The sequence below is a fragment of the Dermochelys coriacea genome, chromosome 4, assembly GCF_009764565.3.
Source record: "Dermochelys coriacea isolate rDerCor1 chromosome 4, rDerCor1.pri.v4, whole genome shotgun sequence".
Lineage (NCBI taxonomy): Eukaryota > Metazoa > Chordata > Testudines > Dermochelyidae > Dermochelys > Dermochelys coriacea.
The window spans coordinates 101,139,341-101,151,640 of NC_050071.1; the positions used below are offsets into that span (position 1 = coordinate 101,139,341).

At 40.0% G+C, this 12,300-nt stretch overlaps 1 protein-coding gene across 4 annotated transcripts in view; it reads right to left on the minus strand.

Annotated features, from left to right (window-relative positions):
• Positions 1-2,372: 2,372 nt before the first annotated feature.
• Positions 2,373-12,300, minus strand: part of TBC1D1 (TBC1 domain family member 1) — a 193,722-nt gene continuing 183,794 nt past the window's right edge. For all 4 annotated transcript variants that reach the window (XM_038398839.2, XM_043513971.1, XM_043513970.1 and 1 more), the window contains 3 exons: positions 10,185-10,354; positions 4,658-4,828; positions 2,373-3,284 (listed from right to left, as the gene is read on the minus strand). In XM_038398839.2, the coding sequence (XP_038254767.1) occupies positions 3,084-3,284; positions 4,658-4,828; positions 10,185-10,354 (542 nt within the window). In that variant the 3' untranslated portion in view covers positions 2,373-3,083. The remainder of the gene's footprint in view (positions 3,285-4,657; positions 4,829-10,184; positions 10,355-12,300) is intronic.

A 12,300-nucleotide genomic window follows, 5' to 3' on the forward strand; every position in this document is an offset into this window, starting at 1 on the left:
ATATCCTGGGGAATCCTAGGAAGTTGCTCTCCTTTTCCCCCTTTCTTTTTTTTTTCTCCCCCTCTTCTGCGCACCATTACGGGGATGGGGGAAGGGACAGAGACTAACCATCTGTGGGACGAGCAAGGGGGAGAAAATTCAGTGAGCTTCAACTTGCAGCTTTCCATAGACCATTCCCTTGGGAGGGAGGAAGGGAGGGAGGATTTTTCCCTTTTGCAGGCTAGGACATGGATTTATGGGTTCCCAACTCGCTAGTATCTGTAAACTACAGGTAAGGGAGCTGCCTTCTGTTCTGATACAGCAGCCAGCCTGTAGGGATAGTTCAGGATCCTCTCCCCCTGGCAACACAGAACTATACTGCTATTGATAGAGTCACCAGGAGCAGAGGGGACCTGAAGGTGTGTGTCAGGGGTGTCATACAAGCTGTATTACTTCTCTCTCATTTATGCATGGAAACGCCTGGGCTTTGCAAGGGTTGGAGACTTGGAGCAGGGCACCTCCGTTACTCCACACTTTTCCATCCTGCCCCCCCTTGAGATCTAGTGGCACAGGGCAGAAAAGGCAGGAAAATGATTCCATAGAAACGGTACACCCATCTGATTCCATGTAAGCAAGGGAAGATCCTAATGCAGTTGTCCCATTAATGCTCAGATCCTGTACTGGGGATGGCCTGGGCCTCAGTGTGTCAGTCAGGTGGGGTACTTGCAAGTTTAGCAAAATCGGGTGCATTTGTACAGGGACAGGTTTCACCCCGGAAAGCTCTACTTCTTGGCAAAATCAAACTGTCACAAACATGTGGACACTTGAGACTGAAAACTGATTCCTACCTACTGACCCACACTTTCCTATGGGAAGAGTTATTCTAGCCCCCATTTCAACTCAGCATCATATTGTCTGAAGGAAAATATATTATTGAAAAAGTCTTTGGGCCAGAGGCTTTCCTCCACTGACACTGGGAAAGAAGGAGAACACGAGCCAAATTACTACACTCCTTGAGTCATACCAAAAATATACAACCCGAGCCAAGAGATACAGACGCAGGTCCCAAGTTCAGAACTGGGGTTCTTAGTGTGTCTAAAAAAGTTTAATGTCCATCAGTTTTCATTAATAACTATTTAAAAATCCTACTGTGATCTCAGGGAAACTCTTAACATATTAGCTTCTGAACTATCACACAGAGAACTTTGTTTTTGTTCTTAGATGTAACAAAACGTGCAAACATAAATTTTGGCATGGATCATTAACTTTTCTCTGTTGCTCTTTTGTTTAATGTAAAAAGCCAATGTATGAGTAATGGCTCCAAGATGTCCAAATGCAACATAACTTCGCCCTCAAACTGTAAAAGAGTACGATGTAAAGAGATTTTAAAATGTGAAGTGTGAGCTTCTGTATGGTTTCTCAATTCAAAAACAAAACACAAGAGGTGAAGAGATTTGTAATGTCTGGCTTGTATGGAATTTAGACTCTAAGCAAACAGCGTGGATTTGGAGAACTAGCCACATCTAAGAAATTACAGGAGTCAATCTGTAGTTTAGAAACTAAAGAGTAAATTCTCCACTTTAATCCACATGGTGGGACTTGATTCGCATCAGAGATGCACATTATAGCTGCAAGCAGAATGTGCCATAGAGAAACATGCATGAAGATAAAAGATCTTCCACCACATTGTGGATTAGAGAAATAAATGTGCCCTAATACTTTAAGAATAAGAAATTGACAACTTAGGAAACTCACATCTGAAATAGTAATCTCCACTATAGCAGCAAGTTGATATCTGTAACACTGAGTTTGGGGAAGAACAAATTTGTGATACTCTTTGGTCTAATTAAACAGCAACAAGTTAACTGGATCTCCTTAGATATTATTGCATCTGTAGTTGAAAAAGTGGTGCTTTAACTGGCCAAAAAACTACTTTCATTGTATTTTACAGAAAAGTGAACTTTTTAAAATGTGTAATCTTCCTCAAAAGAGGCATTGTAAATAGGCCACGGTCCTAATTCATACTTTAGCCCAATATCCTTTATAAAGCAATTTAAGTATGTCTGGCACAAAATCAAGCTTTGAAGTGCCTCCACCATTTTGGAGAAAAAGTCTTAAACATTGTTCTTCTCCAAAGGGTGGACAGGCACTGAGTATCAAATGAAATCAGCAGGCATTCGGTTCCCTGAAAGAGGCTGTCTGACATCACACAGCAGATCAGAAATAAATAAAATGACCCCTTTAGGTATGATGATAAATCCACTACAATGCTGTGACAGTGACAGACTCTACCATGATAATGTCAGTGTATTCTGTTGAGAAAGTAAAATTCAGTTACCTTCAATGATACATTTATCAGATCATGTCAATCAACAGTACTAAAACAATGGATGTCAAACCAAAACGTATTAAAACAGTATGTTTTATAAAAACTGATGGAAAAATGCCCCACAATTATTGTTACGTACAACCAAGTCCAGCTCTCCAGGGTCCACTAAGTTAACACCTTTAAGCACACAAAGCAGTTATCAGAGGCCTTAATAAGATGACTAGTGGAACCCAGCCAAGCCGCAGGGGAATTACACCCTCAGAAATCTATCTAGTATGATCACAAACCTATCTGTGAATGCTAATACTGTGTAACCCCAAAAAGGCAGTCAGTTCAGAAGCTTTTCACTGCTGTAATTCTCCAGCCTTTTACAGGACATGCTATTTAATGTGGAGTTTTCTAAATAGAAAGAGGAACACACATAATCAATATGAAGCACTTAGGTTTAGAAGCACTTATGGAAGAGTCCATGAGTCCAAATATTTACAGTACATTGTATCTGGAGTGTACATATGTTATTTAATGAAAGATAAATTTTTCCTGCCCATCGTTATATTGCATATTTTATAGTTCATAATAATTCTGTAAGTTACCAAGCAAGAGTCTCCTCCCTGAGAAACGTGCTTCTCATATTTTTGCAGACACTCCCATTCCCTCAGTCGGCTACAGTAAGGCATGGACAATGCTAAGAAGATGGTGTCAAATCCCAGTGATGACAGTAAAAAAACAGTTCTTCCCTTTGTGGAACTTGTCTGCTCCATTACAATTGTAGCTGTCAGTTGGCATCCATGCACTCTTGCCTGGTAAATAGATGTTTTCCACCTGGGCTGCCTGTCTGCATGCGTAGATCTTCCACTGTCTGCAGCAAAGCTTTCCTCTCCAGCTCTAGAGTAAGAATGGATTGCTTCAATTTGCACTCGTTGTTCAGTAAAATTTCTACTGTAGCTTCTAGGTTTTGGATCTTTCCATTTGCCACCTGAAGTGGGAAAAGAAAACAAGAATTTCCTAAAAACTGTGAAACCAGTGGAGCTTACAGACAGTTCTCCTCAGTCCTTGAGGCTTTTAAAAGGTCCTACTGAGATAGGTCATGTTTACAATAGATTTTCCAATTATGTAGAAAACACACACTGAATTAAAGTGTAAGTACTGCTACTTCCACAAACTTAGTATTACTTATAAATAGTATTGTCTACAGACAACAATATATTTTCTCTCTCTCTCTCTCTTTCTAATATTTATTGTTTAGGCACTAGTGTGATTAAACCTAGAATATAATATAGAGCAGAGAAGATTAAAAGTTAAATCTACAAATAATTAGCTAATAGATCTATTTAATTAAGAATAGCATCACTATTAAGGGCTCTACTCACTACAAAATTACACTCCATAGGTATCAAGGGGCAGAAACATCATGACTCAGAAGGAAAAAATGTGTCTGCCAATGACTGAGGAAAAAACCTTCCACTATTTTCCTGTGCCTAGAGGTTACATTTTACCAAGCTGAGTTGAATTTGAATAAGCATCCAAAGGCCCGTATTCTATCTTACGTACTGTGTCATCTAGCTTCCAAGTTTTTGTTTTTGATCCAAGAGGCTTGAAAATCTAAATATATAGCCCATCTCTTACCCCCAATTCCCTTCCAACTACCCATGTACTCAGAAGTTGTATTAAAATGTTTCTTTGCAGATCAGACAGAAAGAAGGAGCCCTGTGAAGTTCGGAGTGGATCAGCTCCTTCAGAGACCAAGCATACCATCTCTGAAGAGCTGCCTTGTCTCTCTCATCCCACAGAGGGCAAGTTTTGAAGCAGCCATCGACAACTGCAAATTGAATGGACTGAGGTCAGACACTGGATATCAAGATGTACTATTTCATGTGTTTCTAATCATCCTGGAACATGGGTTCTCAAACTCTCTCATAACAAGGATCATCTCTTAATAGAGAATATGTCTCATAGACATCTCTCCCATTTGTGACTGTCTGACTACAGCAATTGCTTAAATGCGAAAATAATGTTAAGACTGCATGAATGTATCTTTAACTGTCTTCTCCAGCTGCTAAACTTCATTAACTGAAGTGAGCCAGCATCATGTGACTCCAGCCAGCTTTCCACAGGCCACCAGAAAGCCCTACATTTGGGAACCTCTGCCCCAGACAAACTTAAAAGGTTTTAAATACTGGTAAGTCCATCTGGTACCAACTGTAAATAGTAAATACTGAAGACAGTGATTTCAGTTATGCCTTAACCTGGATCAAATCTGGCCCGTGTCTCCTCTATACAATGGTCTCTTCTGAAAGTATGAACAAACAACGGTGTCAATGGCTCATTAGATGGAAATATAAACTGTACCTGCAACTCCTCCAGTAGATCAAAGTTCTGTTTTCTCAAACTAGTGTTTGCCTTCTCCAACTTATCCATTCTCTGATTGTCACTGAGAGACGAATCTATCAACTCATCCTGAAGCACATGGTATTCAACTTCGTAAGCTTGCAACTGCTTGGAGATATCCATTTCAAATACCTGTTATATACATGATGGTATTAGATGCTATGAAGATCAAGAGAATCATATAAAATTCTGTTGGTTTATTTTTATGGTGTAGATTTTTATAGCTTATGTCCCATAGTCTTGAGGCAGTGATGTCCAATAGGTAGAGGACACGCACAGGAGTCAGACATGAGTTCATTTCAAATTCAGACATTAACTTGTTGTATGACTTTGAGAGGTCACTTTTATCAAAGTTTTCAAAAAGTGGCCACCATTTTTGGTATTTCCATTTTTAGGTACCAAACTTAAGTCAGGTTGGGCATCCAAAAATGGAGGTATCCAAATTTGGGTGTCACTTTTGAAAACTGTAGCTCAAACCCCTTTATGTCTCAGCCACCACACATGTAAAATGTAGATAATACCTATCTACCTTTGTATAGCACAGCAAAAGCTTCACATGAAAAGTACTGTGTGTGCAAACTACTTCACCTATTTCTGACCTTGTTATATAACAACATTTTTAGTGTCTGAAGAAATATTAAAGTTCTATCATTACTTCAAAGGATTTCATAGAGGAAACATTAAACCATGTTGGAGCAGAATTCTATTTTTAATCACTAGCTGTTAATCATTGACAGTATCCTCAGTCCTTATCAAGACAAATATTGAGCCACACCCTGCTAAAGAGACCTTATACTTTAAAGGCAGACAAATAACGTGAAGTACATTGAGAGAGAGCCAGAGGAAAGAAATACTATAATGCTCTCCCCTCTGCTTGTGGTCTTAGTATATCTGCTTTCCAATTTTCCAGGAAAGCTAAGTGGTAGATCATATTACTCTAAGGTCCCTGAACTACCTTACTGAATGCAATGAAAAGATGAAATGAGAATGACACAAATGTCAAATCATAGAAACAAATGGAAAACTAAAATTGAGTCACTCCATAAAGTTACACCAGGAAAATACCCCAAGTACTGAAGTTAATCAGTTGTTCCTTATTTTAACTTCGTATGTCATATTTCTCTTGGAAAGGAGTCAAAAGTCAATTCCCATTTGAGATACTCATTGAAGTAATGAGAAATATTGCCTGTTTCCCTCCTTTTCTTTGGGATACAAGGGTAAAGTTTTCATTGCTACAGGAGGAACATAATTTAAGAAGGTATCAGCTGAATAAAACGCCTGTAACAACCTTAGAATTCGTATTACCTGTTTATTACTCACACTATTAAAATGATCCCTAATAGTTTTATTGCAGCATGAGTGTAAATATTTGGGCTTCTGAACATTAAAGACTGGATCTCAAACATAGTTTAGGTACAAGTAAATCACAGAATCATAGAAACATAGGATTAGAGGGAACCTCAAGAAACAGGACCAAGAATACATAGATTATCCCCGACACCATCTTCTTTACAGCAGCCCTTAACATATTTGAAGATTGTTATAAGTCCCCCCCTTAGTGTTCTTTTCCCAAGACTAAACAAACCCAGGGTTTTTTTTAAATTTACAGGTCAGATTTTCTAAAACTTTTAATGTTTTGCTGCTCTCCTCTGGACCTCTCTCCAATTTGTCCACATATTTCCTAAAGTTTGGCACCCAGACTGGACACCATGCTCCAGCTGAGGCCTCACCAGTGCTGAGTGGAGCAGGACAAGTACCTCCCATGTCTTACATATGACACTCCTGTTAACATACTTCAGAATTATATTAGCCTTTTTAGAAGCTGCATCACACTGTTGACTCATATTCAATTTGTGACCCACTATAACCCCCAGATCCTTTTGGTCAGTACTGCTGCCTAGGCAGTTATTCCCCATTTTGTAGTTGTGCATTTGATTTTTCCTCCCTAAATGTAGTACTTTATTGAATTTCATCTTGTTGATTTCAAACCAATTCTCCAATTTATCAAGGTCATTTTGAATTCTAATCTTGTCCTCCAAAGTGCTTGCAACCTCTCCCAGCTTGGTGTTATCTGCAAATTTTATAAGCATACTCTCCACTCCATTATTCAAGTAATTAATGAAAATATTGAATAGTATCGGACCAAGGCCAGATCTATGCCGGACCCACTAGATATAGCCTCCCCGTTTGACAGCAAATCATTGATATCTACTATTTGAGTATGGTCTTTCAACCCATCTTACAGTAATTTCATCTAGACAACTTCCCCTAGTTTGCTTATGAGACTGTCATGTGGGACTGTGTCAAAGCCTTACTAAAATCAAGGTATACCTACAGTTTCCCCCCCGATCCACTAGGCTAGTAACCCTGTCAAAGAAGGATGTGAGGTTGGTTTGGCATAAATTTTTCTTGACAAATACACGTTGGCTATTACGTATTATCCTATTATCCTCTAGGTGTTTACAAACTGATTGTTTAATAACTTGTTCCAGTATCTTCCCATGTATCCAAGTTTGGTTGACTGGTCTATAATTCCCTGGCACTTCTTTGTTCCCTTTTAAAAAGAACAGATACAGTGTTTGCCCTTCTCCAGTCCTCTGGGACCATCCTCCATGAGATCTTGAAGATAATCACTAACAGTTCTGAGATTGAATCAGCTAGTTCGTCAAGTACTCTAGGGTGAATTTCATAAGCCTCTGCTGTTAGATGTATAAATCTAACTTATCTAAATATTCTTTAACCTTTTCTTTCCCTATTTTGGCTTGTGTTCCTTCCCCCTTGCTGTTAACATTAACTGTGTTAAGAATCTGGTCACATTTTACTTTATTATAAAGACTGAAGCAAAATAGGAATTCAACACCTCAGCTTTTTGATGGCACCATTAGCTCTCCTTCCCCACTAAGTAGAGGATCTACACTTTCCTTCAGCTTTCCCTTGCTCCCAATGTATTTATGGAACCTCTTCTTATTGCTTTTTATGTTCCTTGCAAGGTATAACTCATGTTGTGCCTTACCCTTTCTGATTTTGTCCTTATATGCTTTGCTATCTTTGTACTCATGTGTAGCAATCTGTTCACATTTCCACTTTTTGTAGGATTCTGTTTTGATTTTCATGTCATTAAAGAGCTCCTGAGGCAGCCTCATTGGCTTCTTACTATTCTTCCTATTTTTCATTTACATGTATGGGATTTCCATTTTCTATGAAAATGAAAGATTCTGCAGATAACACACAGTTGTTTCAGAATCAGCCTATGCAATTCTGCAAGCCAAACTGTTAATTTTGTCATGACCGCTGTCTTCCAAACTCCTTTGCACTCAGAGAGGGGAGGAAAGTCCCTGTTATCATAACCAAAGCATCAACTCCAAAAGGACAGAACGTTAGGCAAATCAAAAATTTCACCTAAAAGCTAACCAACTTAGAGCAAGTTATGGCATGAAAGCCACAGGCTACAACTGGGGGAGGTGGGAGGATACGGATTTGCCTAGTAGCCTTGTAGAAGCTGCTATCAATCAGCTGCTCTCTCTAGCAGCAGTCCTTATCAAAGGAGAGCAGCTGTTCAGTCCTCAGGTCATTTTACCTGCCTGCTCTGAAACTAGAGCAGTTTGAACGCAGGGCAAAATACCCCGTCGCTTCTGCTCAGACCTAGAAGTTTCCCTCACATCACCTAAACATAGGTCTCTGTGTACAGCCCTGTACTCTGGCCTTTGTGCACTGTACATAATCTACCCCTCCATAGAGTACCAACACTTTTAATGTCCTTCCCCCATAGACCCCAATCCCCTCCAATTTTGCCCACCTTTCTCTGATAATAAGTGTTGGGAAAAATCCTTAGCTAGTTTAATAAGCCTATTTGTTTTAAAGGAGCATTGCTGCCAGCAAATGGAAAGCCATTCTGCAGGATTGTAGTGCTTTCACCATGGATCCTTCTGGTTTGAAGGCTACTCTCACTTCTCACCCCCCAGGGCTACCTATGGACAGGCAAATGCAGCTCCAACCGCAGAGTGAACTTCACCATGTTTTGGGGAACAAGTCACCACATTTCTGTTCTGTGTTTGTACAGCACCTAGCACAAGGAGGTCCTGGTCCATGATTAAGCTCCTAGGCGCTACAGCAATACAGATAATAAAATAGCAATACTTGCCATCTGTATTTCCCCTCACTGTGAATCAGTTGCCACAGCCAGGTCATTTTCAGGATAATAGGGTCTCTATGCAGACCACTGCAAACACGGGTTATCCATGTTCTTTACAGACCCACAAATACAGTATACTCCTGATTATCCAAACAGCATGGGTGACATGGATTTTATTCAGCTAATCAGGACTTCGGCTAATTGATGGGGCAGGAGCCACCTCCTCCTCCTTGCAGTCCAGGCTGGGGGGAGTTGTCTCTGCTCTATCCCACCAGAACCATAGCCACCCCACCGGCATAGGTCCCCCGGCACCTTCTGGGAACAGGTGTCACTGGCCCTGAAGAAGCGCAGGAAGACCTCTGCTTTTATGACCCTGCTCCCTCACTCCTGTGACAGCGAGGCTACAGATTTCCCTGGCTGCCACAGGAGTCATTCAGCAGCAAGGTGGCCTCCTCTGCCCCCGGAGTCTCGTCCGCCTCTTTGCAATGCTGACTGCGGGTCTCTTCTCTATTATCCAGACCGCCACATTATCCCAATCCCTTCCTCGTCCCCCAGCATGAGATAGTGTGAGGTACTTGCTACAGAGAGCATCTGAGGGACAGGGAAGAGATTTGGATAACAGAGAGCATCTGAGGGACAGTGAAGAGATTTGGATAAATGAGATTACACCGTGCATGTGTTAGAACTACCTTTTATCACAGTAGTGTTTCATCATTTCTGCCCCAGTAGAATAACTGCCATCTTAAGGGATCACTCAATGCTTCCCAGTACTATGACTGAATGCAGGAGACTGCACCATCCCATCTCCTCTGTCTGGAAGACAAGTTTGCTGTTCCACAGCATTTTGCTATGTATTAACAAACTTGGCAGAGCAGATATAATCAACAAAGAGAAGTCTATGGCATGGGTAAGAAAAGTTAACATGCATGAGGCTCTTGTAAAGCTATTTTTTTCTTCTGAAATTAGATGTGGAGAATCAGACTCTGGAAATGGATAAGTCTAGTATACATTCAGTCTATCTTATTCCCTATCCTGTAGAATGCACTGTACATGGGATACAGTATTATTGCCAACAAAATGAAAATCAATTAAATACACTTACTGAAAATCAGAACTGTAAATGTAATTAATGATGACTAACTAATATGTAAGGATGCCCAGGTACTGTATAAGTAATATGGTTCGAAAGTTTCTTTAACGTATTCCAAACTACAATTAATAACCTATTCTCAACTAGGAATAGCACAAGCACTTTTCTTCATTGTGATTTTACAAAAGAATACTACTACTCCTAACTTCTGTTAATAAGAACATCATTTCTCTTGATAATAGGTAAATGTTCAGATTGTCTCATACTTGATTAATGGTCTTTTCCATCTGTACCAAGCCCAGGTTTGGGAGAATGCTTTTAATAAAATCCACTATGGTTTCTAAGTTCTCATGTTGCAGAATCAAGGGTTTGTGACTTCCCAACAGACTTAAAGCCACTTTAAATATAACCTCTGATCCCTGAAGAAAGAGCATATCTGTGAAAACAAAGAAAAACCAAAAGTACATAAAACAAGCACATCTTTTGATAAGAATAATACAACAGTAAAATTTCAAAAGGATAACAACTTCATACACTGTAGAGATCAAGAGGCTAGAAATATTCACCAATCAGACATTTTTGTAATTGTGTTTTATAGTTAAACACTTTTTTTAACAGTACCTTACACTGAAAGGGGAAACAGAACTTTTGTAAAAGTTTTACACTGAAAAAGAAACATTTCTTTAATACATGGAATCTGCATCAGAGGAAGTCAATAAGACACACAGTGTGTGAGATTTTTGAAAGGATCAGATATTCATATATTTTATGTAGGAACTGTATTTTCAGCTATGCTAGCTAAGTCATATACTTCAAGGGCATGAACTGAGCAATGCTATGTAAAGGAGTTCCTTCTCCTGTTCTGCCAAAATAGTGTATAAATAGCCACATGTAAGAGAGAGCGAATGTGCACATGTGCACACATGCATGTGTTGTGTAGTGGGCTGTGATTTTTTCTAAAGCATTAGATATACATGTGGCATTATGCCCCATATTCTTCATAGCAATATTATTATGATATGATTATGGCATAACTATGATTATTTTATGCAAGAGAGGTCATGTAAGATATCACTGAAAAGATTATGATTCACTGAATATGATTATCCTATTTGTATGCATGTATCATTTTGGTATCTGAAGTTAGGAATATTGTCTATGCACCTATTACAAATGTGTTTACACCTGCGGAATGCCCACTAGGCAGAAGGCAATCAGTCTAGATGGCTGGCTGGGCAGGGCCATTAGGAAAAGGATAGGTCTTAGAAGATGCTAATCTCCCACAGGGGAGCCTTCCTGAGGACACTATAAACAGCCTCTGACTCATTGCTGCTATGACCCTACAGGGACATGTGACCAAGTCAGCTGGTATTGGACTCCATCTTGGAATACCAGTGTTTTTTCACTGAAAGCCATGGGAACTAAAGTTGGAGTTAAAGGGTTCCTGCCACATGCAAAAGCTATTTAAGGAAGGGGAGTGACATCATGTGGTTCTTCACTGACTCCCTGCCCAAAGGAGATGCTTGGAAACACCTGAGAAACAAGGACTGAACTGGGGGAGAAGGGCTGAACACAGGCTAGAGGGAATTCTAGCCTGTGGAAGGAATACCTGGGTTTTAAGCTGCAAGCAAGTGAAGAGCCTTAAGAGCCTCCAGCCAGCTTAAATCATCATTTAGGGTGAGAATTTGCTACTCATATCTAATTTCTTTAGTATATTAAGCTTAGTTTGCTTTTTTGTTTTATTTGCTAAGTAATCTGCTTTGATTTGTTTGCTATCCTTATAATCACTTAGAATCTATCTTTTGTAGTTGTTAAACTTGTTTTTGTTTTGTCTAAAACCAGTGTGTGTGTGAGTTATTACTTGGAGCAGAAAGCTGTATATATTCCTTTCCACATTGAGGGAGGGGGTGAATTTCATGAGCTTACACTGTACAGTTCCCTGTGCAGCGCAAGACGGTATAATTTTGGGTTTACACTCCAGAGTTGAGTGCATGCCTTAGGAACTGGGAGGTGCCTTAGCTGAGCCTTCCCATAAAGAGTTGATCTCAGCATCTGTATGTAGCTGCAGCTGGGTGTGTCACTACCTATACATATGCTGGAGGGGGCTTGAGGGCCTGTCACAACAATACAGTGTAAAGGGAGCCCAGGCTGGTGTGTCAGGCAGGCTCAGTGGTAGTTCCAGGTGGCATCCCGGGGAGAACCTGTCACAATACATCAGGACCCATTATTATTCAATTATTTAAGTGACAATCGTGTGTTTCACTAGCTAGATCAATTGCCCTGGTTGGTGAGTTATCACCCGAGACATCCAGTACATATTTAAGTTATTTATAAGCTAGGCCGGGGTAGGCAACCTATGTCACACATGCCAAAGGCGGCATG